A 22,405-nucleotide genomic window follows, 5' to 3' on the forward strand; every position below is an offset into this window, starting at 1 on the left:
CAAATGAAATGCAGCCGCTGTATAACTATTCTTGTCTCTACTGACAAGAGATTTCCTTTTTTTATTTGCCTTTTACAGAAATAAAATAATATTAAAAATAATCCATGGACATGGAGACTACCCTTACAAATAATTTTTGGAAAGTATTACTGGAAGTACAGGGATGCCCCTCAAGTAAGGAAAACAATGTACCTTGGTCATCAATTTTTAAATTATTTATAATTCAGTATCTATATTTCAGAGAACCTTCAATGTTGTCCATTTAATATAACTTGGACAATTCAAAATTATATATGACACTGACTTTGTGAAATAAACATAGACATATTCAGGTAATTCAATTTGTCTAAATACATAGTATCTATGCAGATGAATATGACAGTAGGAATAACAGCTCAATGCTGTTGATAAGGGCTTTAAACTAAAAGAGTTTAGCTACGTTAAGTTAAACTTAAGTTCCAGTTTGTCAAACTTTCCTTCTTTCTGAAGATACCTAAAAATGCAAACAATATACCTAGAGTCAATTATAAAAGTTGCTTATAAAAGGTTATTAATTATTTTATTTTATTTTATTTAAATGACCAAGTATTGCACTTCTAGTTGGGGAAAATAAAAACATTTTAAATTTTTTCTCTATTGCTCATGTACAAATGAAGTTTCACAACTTAATTTTCACAAGAGAAACAAACACTTGCGTATCACAGAATCACAGAATCATCTAGGTTGGAAGAGACCTCCAAGATCACCTAGTCCAACCTCTGACCTAATACTAACAAGTCCTCCCCTAAACCATATCACTAAGCTCTAAATCTAAACGTCTTTTCAGTTACTACTTCAACTCGACAATAATGCTTAAGTTCCTTTTAAAATCCTAATGCATATATTCAACAAAGTAATGTCATTGCAACTTCAGAACCATCACATATCACTAGCTCTCTCAATGTTGAAGGAGCAAGAATAGGGTCCATTTAGATTTCTCTTTGAGTCCTAGACATTATATAAATAAATACAGAAGAAGATGGAAGGTTCACCTGATCATCCTGTTAGACTCATCATGATCTGGATCAGGATCCTGCATTTCTCCGTTGTCACTATGGCATCCTGTCATTGATATCTCAGAATCATGAGCCATGGATTCTTCCATGTCATCTATAAAACTGCTGTTTCTTTCACTGTCATTGTCATCACTCCCTTCTTCCATGACCACGTCAGACTCAGCCCCAGGACTAAGGAGATCTGGAATATTATTTCTGAAATTAATATCTGAAAACATACAATATTCCAATTGCAACAATCTAACACTTCTCAAGCTTCCAGAAAAATCAGGTTCTCTTTGGAACTCTATTGCCTGGGTCTCTCTCTACTCAGTGCGTACTGGCAAAGCATGGTCTTTAACCAGCAATTTAGAAAATCACAGCAGAAAAATGGAAACACATCAAACTGGAGTATTTTCAGAAATACAACTTTCTGTTAAAAACTGCCAAAGTCATGGCATAATTTCTTATCCACAGATTTCTATTCAAATATTCTATACTCATGAGTGTGCAGCTTGTATGCTGTGCACTGACTTGATGGCTGTCGGCAGGCTACAGCTGCAAACTGATGTTAGAAGAGCAGAAATTTCAAACTACAAGTTTTGTAATACAATGATGACATGCTCATGAACTACTGAAATAACTCCCAGACAATTACTTATAATATAAATTATTTATTTTGGGGAAAAAAATATTTCCTTTGTAGCAGTCTTCTCTGCGAACGCTGCACAATACAGCACTGCAATCCATTCTAATGAAATAACATTCCCCACCTTTAAAAAGGAAATATTTAATAAATACTGAATAGTCCTATATAAGATAGCACAGAAAAAATATGATGTTTTAGGATTTAACTTATTTGACTATGGCACATAGTATTAACAGTATTAATAACTGTTATTTCAGCTGTAAATTATTTCTGCTCATATTTAAATAATGTTAAACTTTCCAATTTCATGATCAGATAAGCCTAACCAAATTCAAAGTAAGAAGTAACTTTTTACTGCTGCTTGTGAATGGATTAAGAAGACAGAAAAGGATAAAACTTTATTTACTTATCAAAGGGCTTAACTATTAAAAAAAAAAGGCAAACCAAAAAAAAAACCAAATTACCAAAAAAAGAAAAAGTCAAAATCATCAGTCCTGTCAGACAGGTAACAGAGCATTAATTTTTCTGGGGTGTTTGCAGTGGTTCAGGACCCACTCAGGATAGCAGTTCAAAGTAAGATGAAATTACATGGAAGACACCAAATGTTTTCATTGAGAAACTTTCACCTAATTCTGTGGAGGAAGGTTTCTTGACAGTCCATATTGAGGATGCCCCAAAAGAAAAAGAACAGTGAAATGGTTGGCAGAAAAATGTTTTGAACTGATTGTATTTCACTAGAATTGGAAGTGCATGGCTGAAACATTTTAGTCTGAACATGTTTAGATATAAGTTACTGATGTGTGACTAAGAGACACATTAGACTTCATTTCTAGCTGAAACAGTCATCCAGTCATGAATGACATTTTACAGTTCAGGGCTCTCTTTTTGCTATTCCTACAGCATGGTTTTTATCTCTATTTTTAATAAACCCACAGTCAGTTAAAAATAACTGCCCACATTTAGTGTTTAATGTGTTTATTAATGAGACCATACTTGGAATTTTATTGCTTCAGCTCTTCCTTCACTTACTATTTTGGGGAAGATGCATCACACAGCAGATGGACAGAGTGACAGTTACTTTATTTTATTTATTAAGATGGAAATTAATGTGAACCGAATTTCTGTGAAAATAGAAATGAGATACCAGGATGAAATTGCCTCTGACAATCCTGATGACCCCAAATCAGTCATTTATACACACAATTAAAAGTTACACTATAGCACCATAGATACCATATTAGATATATTATTTGATGAGGAAAAGCCAAATTCTATAAATTTTAAGATGTAAAGTTCCAAGGGCCTAAGTACTAATTCTGCAGAACTGCACAAAAGGAAGCTTAACACTTAGCTTAACACTTTCTAAAATACTGCTTGGAGTAAGTGTTCTCACCCCAAGTGGCTTTGAACAAGCTTTCCTCACTCAGCTCTTCCTCAAAGAAACCACTACTTCTCATCAGACCGTCATCAGATTCATAGGTAGGAGACAAGCAAACAAAAGCAGCATGTCACTTGTAGGACAAAGACAGGGAGAGGGTAAAGAGGGTGTGTTGGAGGGATAAAGTACAGCTGCCTGAGATGAAAGGTAGGAATGCTAAGGAGTGAAACAGAAACAAATGTAAATCTTGTTCATTTAGTTTGGCTGTCCAGAAATAAGTCTTGCCTTTCCACCTTAACACTCTTGATCGATCCTGTTTTGCACTGCTCTCAGACTGCACCTCAAATGTATGCAGTAGAAATTTTATCATTTATACTTAGTGACTTTGACTGCAAATCTCTGTGCTTACAATTATTTGCAAAGTCAAAAAATAGACTGGGTTGGAAAATGTATTAAAATGTTTTTTTTTAACCTACTTAAGATATCTATGGTCCATACTGTTATCAATGAATTTAACATATCTTGGTATATTTTTAGTTCTTGGATTTGAAAGTCAGTCTACATCCTTCCATAAACATCATCACTTGCACTCCTGAAGAAACAGTTTTGTATGGACACGTATAAATGGTGTAAAACATGCTGTGCCATACCAACCTTTCAGAAAATTATGCACCTTATCATGTTTCAAGTTGGGATATTTGGCATCTAAAATGTTTTTGCCTATGCTAATTGTCATTAAACAGAAAAACTTTGTAATAATACTGTCATGCACTATGAAAAATATTAATTATCACTCCTAATTTTGTAAATTCTTTATATATTTTCAATAAACTAGATAACTGATTTAAAGTTTGAAAAATGATATCTAATAAGGCAATATTTCATTAACCTTAGAAGCAGTTTAGGCTGACAATATGGGGTAATACGCATTAGACACTGAACACTTTACCACACTTCTCATTCCCTTATCACATAGAAAAGTGACATTTCCAAGGCAATCAACAACTCATCTACAACCACCCTTTTTTTCTCCAGTACCGTCTGTCAAACCTAGCCATACATTCCTATACTTGACACAAAACCGACAGCACATGTATTGGAAATTCAGCAGATAATCAAGCTTTCATTTCTAGCAACTGATACAGGCTTTATCCCAACAGGAAGCAGTGGATTTTTTTCACGGAGGGCCTTCCCAGTTCCTCCAGGTATGCATTTCCTTCTCAGGAATATTATCCTAAAACAAACACTTTTTCCCTTCCCAGATAAAAAAAAAAAAAATGTGTTTGTATCTGCCAGGTAAATGCCAATGTCTAATACATGTTCCTTTTTTTGGTTTACTTTGGCATTCTGCAGGCCATGATCACCCAGACATTTTGCTGCGGAAGCCACCTCTGTGGCACAGATGAGCCTGCCTTTTAGTGCTATATATTTTGAAGATACATGCTCCAAGTTGATGATGTATGAACCATTAATAGGGTTCCTCCCACACTTCATCTTCAATACACAACAGAAATATCGCAGAGGAAAGGCCACTCCCAAGCAATGGAAAAACATGTCTCTGCACACGTCAGTTTTACACTTCTCTTTATTTTGCTGGTGGCTTAAACAATGACAGCAACAATTCTTAAAGCAACTTACCTCCATTAATGGCAACTTCCCCCAGGCAGTTATTTGGCACTTTAGGAGCACAGCGCTTGTGACAGTTGAACCTACAGTCTTGCAAGAAAAAAAAAAGAATACAGCAAAATTATTTCTCTTTTTCGGTGCCACAATTACAATTTTTTCCTGCTATCCAACCTATAAATGTCAAGCCCTATTATTTCACTAACATAAAGTTAACTTAATGCATCCAGAGAGCACTAGCCTGGCCGCACACCATTTGCCAGTGGAACCAACAGCATAAACACACCAGCAGCTTCCCTGTGGGGAAAGGAAAGCAGCACTCACAGCAATGGGCGGAGGCCTTCGCTGCACCAAATGCTTGCTACGCTCATCTCAGGGAGCAAGCTGGAGACCTGTGCGCTTGGCTCAAAAGCCAGAGTTGCTTTTCCAATACAAGAAGCAGATCAGGCTACAGCATATCAACTGCGGCTCAGAAGTTTGACTATGTATCAAACACTGAAGGCTGAAAATTGAAGCAGCAGAATCCTAAGCAACAATCATAAGCGAGAAGTATTTGTTTGCATCACAAAATGAATTCTAAACAGCTTTAAGTGGAGGGTTCCTTTAATACCTCCCTCATTTTCCAGATATTTTAACTTTACTCTACTTTTCTTTTTTTCACATCTGTAAACGGCACTTTACTAGATGTCATTTCAACTATTTTCTTTTGGCTTATGGAACACATTTTACTTAAACTAAGAGCTATAACTTATTAACACAGCTGGAAAAGCACAGTCAGGAAGGAAGGAATATACTAGGGATGTCTATATCCTTGTAATTATTTAACTTCAGATTGATTCAAAAACCAACTGAGGTACAGCAGTGCCGAACTGTTGGCAAAGTTATATATCTTTAAATCAGGTTAATATTTGCTTATGTCACTGAGATTCAAAACAAACTGAAACAGGTGATGCCTTTATACAGATTTTGCTTGAGTTAAATCACATCAGAATCACTTAAGTGAAATGAATTTAACTTCGAACTTTTGCAGGGTATTCACGGAAGCAACACAAACTACATTGACTCATTTTATGAAAGTTATTGCTTATTTTAATAGAGAGAAGGTGATTTTAAGGATCTGTTGATCAACATTATTTAACATTGTAGTATACAAAATGTTTTGTATTTGTGGGCACTCTCGTTGGTTAAGGTGAGCCAGTAGTCTAGGCTACATTCCAAACGGCCTCATTCACTTTGGCACCTGCTAAGGTATAGCTACATGAGACTCAAGAGCATGTAGGTAAGAATGCATTAAAAACCATGTTCTTAAGTTCTCATATAAGCTCATCTTGTTTAATTTCCCTTAGAACTCCCTCAAAACTTTGAACTGCTAAGACTCATGCACATGCTTCTATTCAAGCATAAAGTCTTCCAGATTGAAAACAATGAAGACTGAGAATACGCTACTATGTGTTAACTATTCAGCTGTCACTGCCTGTGAGCACACTCTCACCTACTGCCAAGATAATCCACACCTGAATGACAAAGATGTGAGCTACCTCAGCTATACCACAGGGTAATAATGAATAGGCAATGAATAGGCATGCAGCCAGCTCCTGTAGAACAATTATTGTAATTCTGATCCCAGCTTAATCCAATATAATTGCTCATTTGCCTACATCTAGACAGTTTGGTGAAAAAATCCTGAGTAAGGCTATATAGCAACTACTCAACTGTTAATTTATTAATTTTATTATGCTTAGCTTTTACGTTCCTAAAGGGAGTTTACTTACCTTTGCACTGCAAACCCTGTCTAAAAAGCCCTTTGAGAAGCTTCTTACAGTACTGGCAAACTGTTGGCCGTGTGTAAGAGTGAATGACAAAAGTGTGAGGCACTTTAACCTTGGAAAGTAAGATCTTGTCAAGCTGAATAGGTCGTCCAATGTAGGACTGTGAATTTGATCTCTTCTCTCTCCCGGTGAATGATTCTGATGGTGTCTTTTGCTGTGAAATACATAAAAAGGATATTTCAAATAATCATGATTTATTAATTGTTAAAAGAATATCATACTCACATATGCCTTAAAAATGGTACATCATCTGTCATAAAAAGCAATGTAATTACTTTTAAACACTAATAGAACATGCAACATACCCCTCTCTTTAAGACTGCTTTTGAAAAATTGGAATGGTATCAAACAATATTTTTGCTAACACTAGTGCCATACTAGTGCCATATATTTCACAATGTGGATGAAACAGTTTTGTTTTGTTTTGTTTTAAAAACTGACTTTGATCAAAATGAAAAAAGATTCATTAAAAAATTCTCAGAAAAGCATTTTGTGTTCTGATAAAAGCAAGAGGCATTTCTTTCCCTTTTTCCCATTTTCTGTTTTATATCAAAGCCAACTTTGAAAGGATGTACTTTTGTACAAACATTAAGAAAATTATTATCTTGATCTATGTGCATGCAGGTTTTTGATAGAAAGCAGATTAGTATTTTCCATCACCTTTATTTATAATGTTTGCTATCACTAACCTTACCACATTCAAATTATGCACAATAGATCAGAACAGATATTTAGATGTCACTATATAGATATGTATGAATTGAGACACACTGTGTCTAATGAATGGAATCAATAGAATTCCTGAAAGAAATGAGTTATCTTATTTTCTCTGCTAAATTCATTTAGATGTAAATATGGCAATTACCCAAGAAAATAACTGACCCAGAAAACTACTTTCTCCCAAGAATTGTCCTTGAGAAACAGACTACACCCACATGGAAAAGAAAAAAAAAAGTGACAAGATGCAACTTGATCATTTAAAACTTAGTATCTTCTTGCCGCCATATGCAAATAACCTCGTAACTGAAGGGTAGAAAATGAGTCATTCTCTGTTGAGCCTCCACTGTTCAAAGGTTGTACTAGCTGAAGCTTCAGATTGGCCTAACTTGAAAAACTGTTTTGTTTAAAACTAATAACTATAGGAAAGCTATAGGAAATTCTGCATCTGAAGAGACTGATTGAATATTATTTCCTGGTCACCAAAATATAAAAATACATTTCTTTATGCTTCTGTCTGAGAATCTTGGAGTACAGAGAAATTTGAAGGTCATTTTGATGGTAGAAGAACCTAAGGAGCAATTCTAGGCTTGCTTTCACATTGTATTTGTCATAGAAATAAATAAATAAATAAATACATAAGTTCCTTCCTTCCAAAAACTAGACAGGTTTCTTACTGTAAAGACATTTTTTTTTCTTTCGGCTATGCTTCAGAACTGCCTGTCTAGTACATGCAATAGATTTACTGAACATTAGAGCTTCCTTGCTAATTGATAACAATGCCAACATCACATGCTTATTCAGTGTATAAATGCAGGCCTGTCAAGTCAAGGAGAAATATGCAAAATACGTTCTATGAACCACGTACATGTGATCACTGCAAACAAGTTAGTCTGAAACAAGTATAAGAAAGCATCTGTCTTTTTCTTTACTACAAATAAAAGTGGAAAAATACAAGTACACACTTTGATATTATGTTTTTACTTCCAGAGTTTTAGATCTCCTTTTGCTGTAAAGCAGCTGTGCATACGAAAAAAATAGACTCAGTTTAGGATTAAAACTATTTAGTATTGATCAGTGAGTAATACCATTTGCTTAATGCTTTCAAGGCAGATTGCATTAAGTCATATGAAGGCAACGTGAACAGGGCTTTGGGAGGGAGAGGAAGGAGGAGGGAGGAAGAAGCCCAACAGGAAGGAAATGGGCCCACTTGCACAGCACAACCTGCATTGCTCGGCTTGTGCGAACCACCTGCAAATGACAGCCCTCAGAACTTGTAGATGGGGCACAGCCCACAAGAGGAGCTCAGTCCTCTCAATATTTGGAAGGACAAATAGGACAGTTTTGGTACAGACTGATCCCACTTCAGTCTTAGTGCAGTGCCATACCACAGGCAACATGAGCCTCTGCTTCTGCTCAGCAGCAAGGGAATGGAAGCTGGGGGGACAGTCAACACACGGGACACTCTACACCCCGGGGTGACTGACCAGTTAGGAGGAGGACTGTCTCCTCCAATTTGTCAGTGATGAGCTTCTCCTCCCGTTAGTTTCCAAAACTCCTGTCAATATGCCTTAACTTTAAGTTACAGCACTCCCAGCATCAGGCAGACACCGTAAGTTAAAACCCCAGAAAGAAAGGAAAACAGGAACTACACCATTTTCACCAAAAAAGCAAGAATCTCTTGCACAGAGCACCTTCTTTTTCAGCTGGTGTGCCTGGTTTGTTAGAAAGATAAATTAGTTTTTCCTGGTAGCCAGCCAGACTACTGACTCAGCAACTCTGGAAACTTCCCAGGAAATGATTGCTTAACTGGATTACACCATGGAAACTAACAGCCTGCACTGCTCCAAACACTAAACAGTCCTTCTAACAATCATCTTAGCAAGGTAATTTTAACAGATCAGAATATTATTTTCAAAGTTCCAACAAACACAAAGGAACATATGCTAATATTTAACTGTATGGATGTCCAACCAAGCCACTGAAACTGATCGTATCCAGAGACTTACATTTAATTATGTCTTAAATAATGAGAATATCAAATAGAATCCAGTGCTTGCTTATTACTCTTAGGTGAGGGGGGAAGAAGGCCTTTTTCAAGAAAGAAGAGGTGCCAAGCTGTTCCCCAGCAAACATGGGGCATTCTACATATCCCTTACTTTTATTAGCTGATGCCTCACCCCTTAATCTTGTTCTATTTCTTCAGATTTTTGGAACATACTCGTGGTTTAGTTGTTGGGCTTTGTTAAAACCTACTGAAGAACACAACTATTTGCCTACAGTAGGCAGAAGCACAAAGTCATTGTGCAGAATCACGTCATCACAGGAAGGAGACAATTCTCCACATATCTCCTAGCCCAAAGGTAAAAAGCACTCAGCAGGAAATCCTGCCTGCCTGTCTTTTTACCTTGTCCAAATCCATTGCAAAATACAATTAAGAAACTGGAATAAATACCAATTCTCTGCCAAAGCATTCCACTGTTGTCTACCTGGGTGAGTCCAACTGTCTCTAGAACCACTTCTAGCACCCCTCTCAGGCACAGAAATCAAAGAAATGTTGGGGAGATGTGAAGGGACTAATGGGAAGCAATCAAGCTGACTGCAGAATTGGCCTATTGGGAGCAAAGACAAGGAACAGCCCTGCAATCCAACCGCGCAGAGCAGCCTAAATATAAAAGATACTGCTGTTTTCCTGACTTATTTTAAAAAGTTTCAACAGTCCTACTAAAAATGTCCCGGTGATTCTGGCAAAACTTTACTGAAGAGCTTCACATGCTATAGCAGCCAGCTATAGCAGCCAAAAATTTATATATTTTTGACATTTGATCACCTTTTTAAATTATGCTTGTGGGAAGACATTCAAATAAGTAAACTTCACCTGAAACAAATTTTTCAAAACTGTTCACAAAGAAATTCTAATCTTTTGCAGGCTCAGTATCTAAAAAGCATGGTGACATTATCCCTGTATATAACACTGAGATGGCCAACCAAAACTACACAGGTATTTCTATACTGTGCTTGCCTTAACAAAAGAAAAAAATTGCCTAGTTTATTTATATATTTGGACAACTGAGAAAAGTGATGTATATTATAACAAAACCAACAAAATTATAAGTGGCCTCACAAAGTTTCATTTTCTGTGTTGAAGTATACTTGCTGAAAAATGCATTTCCTTCCTGTATTGAAGGCAGAAGATAAAGACTTAATATGTTCATATACAAATTTTTCACAGGAAACTACTGTCTTATGAGGTTCTGTCTATCTATGCCACCACAGGAACTATGTTTTTTGCTGCAAAGCAAATGTTGACTTTAACAAATTAAACTATGTGACTATAATTAAGTAAATTCAAGGAAACAAATCTTCAATTAAATATACTGAAATACCACACTTAGAATGCAATCAACTGTGTTGTCTTTTGAGGCTTCTTGCACTCTTCTCTTTAACTCAAGTGTATGATTTAATTCTACAAGCATCACAGTTAGATAGTTATGGTCTGAAAAACACTTCAACATTAAATGTGTAAACACATCAAAGAACTGACTTCAGTACAAACTGTTAATATTAAAGTATCCACAGATGAAATTATTATGTATCCTGTTCCTCCTGCTCAGACATCAACACCAGCAAACAGTGGTCTGTAACCTGCCTTATTTTGTGAAGTAACAAAAAAAAGATTATTGGGTTTCAGCTGTAGTTAGCAGACTACACTAACTTCTCAGACAGAGTTGGGCATTTCCCAAAACAAAAGCCCTTTGTTGACAAAGGAGTTGTTAGTGCCTGCAGGGCTATTTGGGCTTATATGCAGCTAATCTTTTTTCCTGCATCTTAACAATTTTTTTTACAATATTAAGTTTAATCTTCTATTACGTACTCCTTAATTTTAAGTAGAATAATTTTAAGTAATACATTATTTTAACGAAACTACCTTGCACTATTAGAATGCCCACATTTTAAGCCAGACTCAGCAGCTCAGTCATGCTTACAGCATAGAACTAAGAGTTTAAAAAAAAAAAAGGCAAAATTCATACCCTGATATAAAAGTGGTATAACCACTATATAATAATAAAAAATATTAAAAAAAACAACAACTATATAATAGAAAACCCTTCAGGGAATCTTTGTACAATTCTGGTTCATACCATCATGTACGAATATTGGCAGTTTTTTTTCAATGTCTGTGTAAACATGGCCCATTTGACATTGACTCCATTCCAACCTTAACACATCAAGGATAACCTGCAGGACTGTGTAATGAACAGCCACTGGTTTGGAAAAAGATTCAGCAATGGACAGAGAAGGTCTAGACAAACCAGCTTGGTGAAGTTTGTTTGGGGACAGTAGGATGTTACCAATACAGAAAACAAAAGTTTTATATTAGAAGGAAAAGCACCATTGAACATATTTGGGAAAGCTAAATCAAGAAAAAAGGTTGCACTGACTGCCTCTGTTACTCAGACTATCATCTGCATGTAAGGATCTTGTACCATTTCAGAAGATCCAGTGCCAACATGTGGAATAGTTCAGAGATGCTAGGAAAGTAAAATGTGTGCTGCAGGGTTTGCCTTTTTGCCTTTTTTTTTATTTTTAATTTTAGATACATGTGAACCCTTGTGTTAGTACTTAGAAACTACGAAAAACTAGCTTTGAGTGTATGTTTGCTTACGCATACCATACGCTCCTCACAAATTCCTACTGCTAAAGCATTTACAAGTCCTCACTTTAAGCTGTGGAGACTTATATGAAGTCTGACAAGCTGACAACTATCAGCCCAAGCTCCCAGGGGTAGGTTCTGGACCCTGTTCAGAGTCCTCAGGCTTAAAGCACTCTGCACTCAGCAGCTGGGTCTGCTCCCAGCGGTGGGTGAGCTGCCAGCACAGGAGGAGGGGGAGATGGACAAAGCTTCACTAAATCTTTTAAAGTTCAGAGCTGTCCCAAGATTTGCATGTCTTTCCTAAAAACGAAAGAGCGGATTTAAGAACAAGTGGCAATTCTCTGAGGACAAGAACAACCTGAACCTCTAACCTCTTCCAAGCTGAAGAATCCCATAAAACTTTTCCGGGGGATCACAAAAGGTTGCATTCAAAAACATCACCAACATATGGCACACATGAAATTTCGGGACATGCATAACTTAAGCTGTTTACTATTTTTGCTTCTAGCTATTTTCCTGAAAATATGGCAAATACTAGCTGCAAAAATGATGCAATATATAACACTTCCCTACATATACAACTTTTAACTTAAAATAATTGGCTCAGTCCTCACTTAGATCTCATCTAGCTGACATGAACTACAAAAACAACCATTATTTGGGCAAATTAGCCCTTAAAAAGTTCTAATGTAGTCTGAATTAGCGAAAAGAAATTCAGTCTTAAGAGTATTTAATGCACAGTAGCTAGAACACTGATGTTGTTCATTATTTCCACAGCAGTGTAGGAATGGTAGGTCATTCCAAATTTACTTTCTGTATCCTACATTTTAATTCAGGGTTCAATTGGACTTTGAATTTCATAGACACACAATTCTTTAAAATAAAAGGGAGCTACGTTTTTAACAGTTTTTGTTGGGTTATTTTTTACATTTAATACATTATTTTATTTTACATAGTTGTACAAAATTCCTTTTTAAATATTTAAATTTCATTGTCAGATTTATTGAGATTCTCAGTTCTGTCCAGCGCGTGAACCTAGAACAGTGTGGTGAATATGGCAATAAATCGATGTAAACATTATTTAGTTTGCAGGCTATATTTTGCACTTTTATTAATTTAAAATTAATCTAGATTTCGTACATTAAAAAAAAAACAACCTTACAGGAGCATTCCCCAAAATAACATAGGGACTTTTATTAAACAAACAAGCACACTGAAATTATATAATAATATAGAAATTTACATTACTATAGGACTGACAGAAATGTGCAGTCTATGTGTCCTGGTTTGGGCTGGGATAGAGCTAATTTTCTTCCTGTTAGCTGGTATGGTGCTGTGTTTTGGGTTTAGGATGAGAATAATGCTGATAACGTATGATTGTTTAGTTGTTGCAGACACTTTCCAGCCTCTCACCAGTACTGCCCTGCCAGCGGGGAGGCTGGGGGTGCACCAGGAGCTGGGAGGGGACAGAATCAGGATAGCTGACACAGACTGGGATCAGCCACAGGGATGTCCCATACCTTACGTCCTCATGTGGAACAATAAAACTGGGGAAGTTGGCCAGGGGGGCTGCTGCTGCTCAGGGAGCAGCTGCACATCATTTGGCTGGAAGTGAGCAATTGCATGGTGTACCACTTGTTTTGTATATTCTTTTTATTATTGTTGATGTTGAATGCTTTCCTTCCTTTTTTTTTTTTCCCTCTTTCTTATTAAACTGTCCTTATCTCAACCCACAAGTTCTTGCACTTTTCCTTTCAATTTTCTCCCCATCCCACTGCAAAGGGAGTGAGCAAACAGCTGTGTGGTGGTTAGCTGTCTGCCGGGTTAAACCACAATAGTACATCACTGCAGGATGGAAGAATAACCTGGGTTGACAAGAATAGAACATAACTGTGAGTGGTATTAATTCAGAGTTAACTTGAGTGTCTTTCTTTAAGAGGAAATACTAATTTTGCCCCTGAGGATCTTCAGTCTAATGAACTCCACTCTATCCATCAGAGAAGGACTCCTACTAATTACAGCTGGCTTAAGGCACAAAGCTGCTCTCAGCTGCAACATTCTAGGTCTTCTTTAACCCTTCCCTCAAGGGCTCCTTTTTTCCAGTCCAGTGAGTTGGTGAGCCATATAGGGACTGGAACTGACAAAAGGAGACATCTTCTACCTGAGTGTGGAAAAGGAAGGCTTTGTAAAATGGGAATTTTTGACTCACTGGATTCCTTATTTTAAAGGAGCGAGAGAAAAGGACAGCTGTGTTAGGAGCTAGGAACAAGGGAAGAAAGAGAAAATGCCCATCTACAACTGAAGACAATTCCCTCCCATAGACTCTACTGTCCTACTTCTTCAAGATCACTCTTCTGTATACAGATCAGATTTCTCAAGCCACCTCTGCTTATAATAAATCTACAGAGGCAGGCAACACCTGGCGCTTTGTATTCTGTCAGTGATACACAAATAGTCTTTTTAACTAAAATGAAGTAAATTATTTTGCAAAAAAAAATTTCTTGATTTTCCATTAAAAAGCAAAGATAATATGTAAGTAACTCTGTAATATTCCACTTAACTGTGCCCCATAAGACACAACATTCCTATTTTAAATGCAAAACTCAGCTAGGCTTTTTCTGAGAAATCACGGCCAATATGTCTATCAAATTACCTTAACACATCAAAATTCATCACTTCTAGAAGGATGAATAAAGCTTACCAAAATAATGGAAACACAAATAACATAGACATAAAATGCTTTAGTGTCATATAAATGTACTTTAAAGTAAAAACATAGAAGGTTAACATATTTTTTCCTTTTGTAAAAAGAAAAACAATTTTCTTTTTTTTTCCCAAATAATACCTTTTTTTTCTTTACTACTTTTAATTACTGTTATTTTAGGGTGATCTAACACCATATGGATTGATGGATAATTTTTTAGATAGCACATAAAATAAAATTGTTATATATTACTAAAACTCCATTCTATATGTGTTTGTATTGTTTTGAGTATTTTGTGGAATAGCACTTCCAGGGCACACTATAATACTTAGGCACACCAGAATAAAAATACTCGTGTTTGAGAAAAAAAAAAAACAAAAAAAAACAGTAATTTCTTTTAAAAAGATAAATGTTTGGCCATGATAATCTACATTTCAGTGCAACAAACTATTCCTCAGGTTAACTATGTAGTAATTCTAAAAAAGAAAACATTTTCAGTCTGCTCTTCTACAGCTGTATCTCAAATATATGTAACATGGGAAAGATGCCAACATTTCATAGTTCCAAACTCTTTTGAAACTTACTACATTTAAAGAGCTTCTTTGGGAAATCAATACTGAAAGCCAAAGAGGACAAATTTTGACATGAAGTGCATTAAAAAAATCAAAATATTGTTCTCTCATTAAGGTAGACTTCATACTATGTGTATTTATTGCTATAACTTAGCTGTACACTGTTTGTTCTTCTTCCTTTTTTTTTTTTTTTTTTTTCAATATTATTTCCAGGGAAATACAGAATCTTTGATTGTTTTTTTGAATGCAACTGTATTCTGAAAAAACTCTACCACCCTGCATTATGGCATTAGAAGTTTGCTGTTGAGCACTTAAAGGTCAGGTCTGTTCAGCTTAAAAAGTTTATTTTCTACATTACTCCAGCAAATTCCCAGTGTTCTGAAAGTGAAATTAATATTTTCTTTCCATGTAAAAAATTTCTACCAGTAAAGAAAGGCTGTAGTCCAACCAATATGTCACTTTCATATTAAAATATTTTAATGCCAGGGTGTTTTAGCTAATTTTACTGTTTAATATAAGCAGAATCATGACCTTTACTTTGGAATCCCAACTTTAAAGTTTTGTATCAGATATACTCTTTCCAAAAGAAAAAACAAATGCTCTTTAGTTCTGAAGATCACATAAGGCCATCATAATCCAAATAAATCCATGCATTATTTCACACTGATGCTGATAATCAATGAAGTTCCTGATAGTATGGTAGGGAGTAGAGTATATTTAGTACATACCTCATAGCCAGGGCTGACAGGAGACTGAGACAGGAAGTTGGAAAGAAGAATTAAAAAAAAAAAAAAAGAACAAAGAAATATGGGAAAAAAGACAGAAAATAATGTTACATTAGAAGCAAGCATGGATGTGCTATTATTTTATACTTTCATTCTGTGTTATAGAATGGAATGCAAAAGAATTGCATTTGAGCTATGATAGATAAAAACATGAGTTACAAAACATTCTCCTAGTCCTACATAATTTTAACATTTCCATTTGAAGTGTTGTACACTATGAAGTTAAGAATCAGAAAAGGTTATTGTCCAGATTTTATTCTTTGGAAGTAGATTTTTAAAGTTGCATTTAAATATAGTCCTCAGTCAATTTTCAGCTCAAATGAAATGCTTTATTGGCTAATGAAGACATACCTATACCCAAACTGAAACTCTGCCTGCATGTGGTGGTTCCCTAGGAAAGGACAATTAAAGTACCCTTTGAAAGATTCCACATTACCATGTCTGAAAGATTTTTCAAATGCCACAATTTCATAAGTTAGGGCAAAACTTCTTAAGTTCCTATTTGGCATGTTTCCAGCAGCCAGACTTACAAGCTAAATTTAACAGTATGAGCTAAAGTTGGCTTCTTCCTGGTTCATACAGTGTCAACAAAGAAAGATTCTGAAATCATGACTCAGATAATAATTCCACCTATGAAAGGTCTCCAGAAGCTCATTCTCTCTCAACTGCTCTCACACCACATAGTAAATAGGGGTAAAAATAACATTTATTTTAATCCTGTTGAAGTAACTGGCAGATCTCTGATTTCACTGGTCCCAAATAGAGACTATATTTTACTATCAGTGATTCAAGTACCATTCCAATACTAATAACAATAATGAATGATAAATTTTGTGAATGAGGATGATGTCTCTTAGAATATTCACACAGACTCTAGAAGAATGAAACACATTCCAAAGTGCATGCTTTGATTGATACCACATTATAAACAGCCATAAAACTTATCTCATGAGTACTGCAAAAGAATGGAGTCCAAAGGACAGATCTGATATAGGAAAACTGACAAAGCTTATGCTCACTCAAAAAAAAAGAGGGGGAAATTGAAACATTTTCAGTGCAGAAAAGAAAAAAAATAAGCAAAGCAAAGCAAAGCAAAGCAAAAAGAAAAAAGTATGTGAGATCATCTGAAAATCTGGTAAATGATACTGTGACTTCCTGAAATAAAAGTGAAATTGGAAAGCTATCTATTTCATTTCCCTAGGCTTATGCCCATTCCTGCTACTTCCTTTAAATATATTTTCTTTGTGCATGCATGTGTGTGTGCACGTGCATGCGCACATGCATGTGTGATGTTCTGAATCATCAGCTTGGGTACCCTGAGGATTACAAGGTCCTAGAGAAGTAGTCTTCAGTATTTATGAAACTTAATGTATTTAATTTTAATATTTTCAACAGATTTAAACCATCTGGATTTGCAAAACAGGTATTTCATTTAAGAGTATATTAGCAACCAACAGAGCCATATAATTAAAAGTATTTTAAAACTTACATTTTTTTGATATCTTGTAACTGAATTTAGTGCACATACAGAGAATATACTAGAACTCTCACCCATACAGCATTTTAAAACCAAATTCCAGAAACAATTCAGAATTAGGGTCAGCCTTCCTCTAAATTTCATCTGTATTGGTCTGAATAAGTCAGCATTCTGAAACAACCTACTGAGAATTACAAATAATCTATAAAGATCTGGTGCTGCAGTTTTTGCAGAACTTAAGCACCTTACTCATTTATGCAGCTTTTCAATTAAAAATACAGATTCATAATGTTAACCTTAATTTCCAAGTAGCTTTAGGCTAATGATAATCAGCAGCATAAGTACATAATTATGGCTCATATATGGCACTGCATATTACACCAGGTCTACATCATTTGCAATAGTGTCCTTTTAGTATGTCAAGTTTAATAAGTTTAATATTCTAATTGAGAGGAAAACACGATAATTGTTGTGTGTACTTATAAATTTCTCCTCTCTTTCAAACCTTAAAGTTTTCAAAACTTTCACTTAGGAGTGGAGTCATTTACACACAGCATAAATTCTTAACTATTAGAGTATATTATGACCATTAATGTTAAAAAGAACAAATATTGCAAAGATAAAAAATACATACTCTAACTTATTCCAGTCATTGCATTTAGTTCTCAGAAGTCTTGTTTTCGTGACAGAAAACTACTGTATTAATGTATACACAAATATGCTGTATATGTATGTGTGCAGGTGTGTATCTTGTACCTCTACATCTACACACATATACACAGATAAGTGCACACATTCCATACGTACTACATTTACCACAAAGACTTGTTTAGGGAAATAAGGAAGATTTTCCTTTCTTCTGAACACTAAGAAATACGTTAAACATACAGGCTGAAGTGAATTAACTGTTGCCTTGACTGTTAAAGATAGTGTGTTTGATGCAGTGGTATTTGGCTCAGTATTCTGAGGCCCCTTCTTTCCTATATAATCAATTAACGGACATAATCATCTGATGCAGAAGAAATTCAGCTTCTAGTTCCAGGCAAAACATCCTCCAAGATACAGCTTCTCACATCAGTATAGGTGGCAGTTTCAGACCTTCAACATAACCTAATTCTTCACAAAGGGAGGAGACTACTGGGAGTATCAGAAGTGACACATACCTCAAGCTCACATACCTTAAGCTGGTGACCTCCCTTTTACGTCAAGATGCCTTTTCCCACAGCATAGCTTTATAATTTGAATACCACCCCCTTCTCTGTAGTCTACAACAAGCAAAAACAGATCCCATAGCACTAAATGTCACTGCTTAACAGCAACATCCATGCCCTCCATAGCTAAGGAATTGCATACCAGGAGGACTTCATCCGGCATACTGGGTGATGGTTCTGCAGAAACTGTCCGAACAGAGCTGAGTCCTGTTAAGGAAACATTTGACAGGCGTCTCTTCCGTACACCACTGCAGTTGTTAGGAATTTTAAATGCACATCTCTTATGGTAATTTAGGCCACATCCTGTAAAGAGAAATTTACAACCATCTGATTACAGTTTATTACTGGAAAAAGAAAAGAACTTTTTTATTATTATTATTTGGTGAATAAAAATGACACATTAATTTTGATTAAACTTTTTTCCCTTTACTCTGCTTCTTTAGTTCCTATATTTTACAAATTCTTAGAGGGAGAAAGTTATAAGCTCTGGAAAGCTTTTATCTATAATCAGTGTTGTTTCTTTCATTTTTCAAAAATCTATGGTCTGAAAGCGCAGGAAAGTTCTGTGACAACTATTTGGGAAGTAAGGAAGTCTTTCACTGGGCATGGTATATTCCATTGCATACACAGTCTGGCAGGGGTCAAATAGTTCTGGTAAAATGAGAAAAGACAGCTATTACAACTTCATATGGACTGACAGTAATTTCACTTTAGTGAACTGAATTCATGGGATATAGAATTAGGAAATAGTCTCAGACTCATAAGAGAGTTCTCTTGAACTCTCCTGAGGATGGGAAGTGGGGAGGGAGGTGCCAGTCTCTCCTCCTTAGTAACCGATGACAGGACCCAAGGGAATAGCATAATGCTGTGTCACAGGACATTCAGAGTGGACATCAGAAAAAATTACTTCATGGTGAAGGTAGCCAAACACTAGAACAAGCTTCCTAGAGGTTGATGCCCTATGCCTGTTCAAGAGGCATTTGGACAATGCCCTCATTAATACACTTTAACTTTTAGTTAGCCCTGAAGTGATCAGGCAGTTGGACTAGATGATCTTTGAAGGTCCCTTCCAACTGAACTATTCTATTCTATTCTATTCTATTCTATTCTATTCTATTCTATTCTATTCTATTCTATTCTATTCTAAAGATACAGATAACCTTTCCTTAAAAATATTTATACACTATTTTTTTTTGCATGTCCACTTACAGATCACTATCTAGGAAGCCTCAGAGGATTCAAAAAGATCAGTTCCTTAATCAGTTAGTTTATTATTATGACAGTTTGTTCTTACTGTCTCTACCTACTGTATAATTCTTTTGATACCTGGCAAATTTAAAAGCAGCACCAGAAACATGCATAAATGGAATGGAAGACTCCCTTCCTGAGTCTGAAAAGCCTACCTCATTGCACCTTACCTTCACATTTGAGTCCCTGACGCACAAGTCCCCACAGCATTTCTCCACAATGGTCACAAAAGGCTGGTGCTCGATAAGAATGAACAAAAAGAGCATGGGGCCGGATTTGAAAGTCTTCAAATGTAGCAGAAGCTGTAACAACAAGATTATTCCAAAACATGGTAAAATTAGTAATGTAACTAATATGCATCATCTAAGTGGTCTTTCATCACAGAACAAGACACCTTTTGGTTGCTATTGCTATGCCTTTCCTTGTTGCTCATGCAGAGCAAGCGGTAGAAGTAGGTAATGTACTTTGAATTTTTTATAGGTATATTATACATAGGTAAATATACTGTATTTTGAACATAAAAGAATTGACGATATTTCATTACACTACAAAAAACATTGGAAAATAAAATGGCTTTTAAAAATGTACAACAAACCTTTATGATCTTATTTTACGTAAACTCAGAACAAAGCTAATAACTTGCTGAAGCTGTAAGAATTATGTTCTCTAACTTGAACAACGGATGTCTTTGTTAATACAAGGTCATTGTTTACATTATCTGTCACTAATTGGATAACACCTAAAACCTAACCAAAGGTATAAAAAGATACACAAATGTATACAGCAACACAGATAGAAAAACAGTCCAATTCTAAAGAATTCACAGAGAACAAGGAGTAAAAGGGACTAACTGAAAGGGAACTAAGGATAGGATTTCAATGGATAGAAAAAGGAAAAAAGATACTCATCCAGTCCAAGTCTCTGGGGAGGGCTGTTCTTCACCACTCAATAAAGAGAGCATGGATGACTATTAAAAAGATGACTACTAAAATTAGATGAGATGAAGCCTGAAGAAAACAACCAGCAAACTAAAGGAAACAGAAAATGATTTTTTTTTTAAAAAAAAAAAAAGGAAAGAAAAAAAAAGAAAAGAAAGAAATGCTGTGAACACCTCTAAAACAGATGATTGTGCTAAGGCACATGAGTTGGTGTGACTGGCAGTTTTCCCAGAACACCATGGCAGGTAAGGCACAAGTCCAACCCTGGCTCGAAATTAACCCCCAGCATAGGTGACTGATTCCCCACTGCAGAGTTTTAGGTTCATTGTTCATCTTAACAGTCACCCTTCCACTCTCTCATGATAAAACAGCTCTTATGATGGCTGTCCCTTATCTTGCCATACACACCGGAAGGATCTACGCAGACTTATTTTTTGTTGGATACTGAAATATTTACAATGGAATTTTATCACTTAGGTTGTTTTGAATTATTATGATAAAAAAACTTCTCTGAGAGTATTTTTCCAATAAAAACACAGGAGGATAACAGGATATCAAACATTTATCAGAAATTGGCAGAGTTCAACCAAATGTTGGAAATTTTTGAACATGCTGTTTTACAGACTTGACTCCCTACAGTCAGGTATACATGCTTAAGATAAACTGAATACATCTATTAAAAAAAAACTTTTTTTTTTTTTGAAAGGGGAACGTAAAAAAAATGGGCCATTTAGCTGAGCATTTTGTGTATTTTACTCAATAAACTATGGTGGTATCTGTGAACTGATCATTCAAGTTGAAAATATCCATTACAGTTTAAAAAGAAAACATGTAATTACACACCCAGTCATCAATAAAAACAAAAAGCCTTGCAGAGAAGTTTGGAAGACTACTATAGCTTTCTTGAAATACCAATCATTTTAAAGGTTGCAACTATTTTAACAGTTGCAGAAGTTATATATGATAAAGGGTACTGGTATACACTGTAAAATAAACGATGACAATGTTTTAAGAACTATTCAGTATATGGAGGCTGCCAGCACCACAATGCTATTAAAAACACACTTTAATGAAATCTTTTCTTTATTAGGTATGTTAATCATATATCAGTCAGTTTAATGAAAAATATTACCTGTCAAATGTTGTTAAAAATTAAGCAAGTATTCAAACACTTGATTTCATTTAGGCTGCCATTTAAACAGGTGATCTAACTGCATGCTTCCTCTTCATAGATAGCAGTATGAACCAGGTCTGTAGTCACTGAATAGAAATACTTTGTCTCTGAACAGAAATGCATTCCTGATTTGAAATCAAGAAAAAAAAAATTTCTTTTTTTTTTTTTAATAAATCAGTTTTAATAAATTTCTAAAACATCCAAATACCCTTAGTCCCTGGCTTGTTCTTTGTGTATTAATAAAAAGAAAACCAAAAATCTGCATATCACTCAAGAAAATGTTTTAAACTAAATACAGCTGACTAGAAATAAAGCCCAAACTATGCCCTGGGCCCAGTTCCATTTGTGCACAAAATTGCTTCTCTTATAAAAAAACTTTTCCAAAAATGTTCAAAGAAAAGCATGAGTAGCT

General features: G+C 35.4%; 1 protein-coding gene across 2 annotated transcripts; it reads right to left on the reverse strand.

Annotated features, from left to right (window-relative positions):
* Positions 1-37: 37 nt before the first annotated feature.
* LOC310891645 (serine/threonine-protein kinase D1-like) lies at positions 38-22,367 on the reverse strand. 2 transcript variants are annotated; one of them, XM_083853887.1, is made up of 6 exons: positions 20,052-22,367; positions 18,776-18,936; positions 15,889-15,912; positions 6,457-6,667; positions 4,700-4,777; positions 38-1,236 (listed from the first exon to the last, which is right to left on the reverse strand). In XM_083853887.1, exons 1-6 carry the CDS (start codon positions 20,242-20,244, stop codon positions 1,028-1,030), a joined length of 876 nt encoding a protein of 291 aa, XP_083710013.1. In that variant the 5' UTR covers positions 20,245-22,367; the 3' UTR covers positions 38-1,027. The 2 variants fall into 2 exon arrangements, with proteins under 2 accessions (XP_083710013.1, XP_083710014.1); XM_083853888.1 differs by lacking the exon at positions 15,889-15,912 and having other exon boundaries at positions 48-1,236; positions 20,052-22,362.
* Positions 22,368-22,405: the final 38 nt, after the last annotated feature.

The sequence above is a fragment of the Anser anser genome, assembly GCF_964211835.1.
Source record: "Anser anser genome assembly, contig: HAP1_SCAFFOLD_679, whole genome shotgun sequence".
Classification (NCBI taxonomy): Eukaryota; Metazoa; Chordata; class Aves; order Anseriformes; family Anatidae; genus Anser; species Anser anser.

Coding starts and splice junctions, on each gene's coding strand:
- LOC310891645 (XM_083853887.1), bottom strand. CDS start 20,244: ATGATGCATATTAGTTACATTACTAATTTTACCATGTTTTGGAATAAT. Junction 18,937..20,051: donor TCAGGGACTCAAATGTGAAG/GTAAGGTGCAAT, acceptor TTCTCTTTACAG/GATGTGGCCTAAATTACCAT. Junction 4,778..6,456: donor ACAGGGTTTGCAGTGCAAAG/GTAAGTAAACTC, acceptor TTTTCTTGCAAG/ACTGTAGGTTCAACTGTCAC.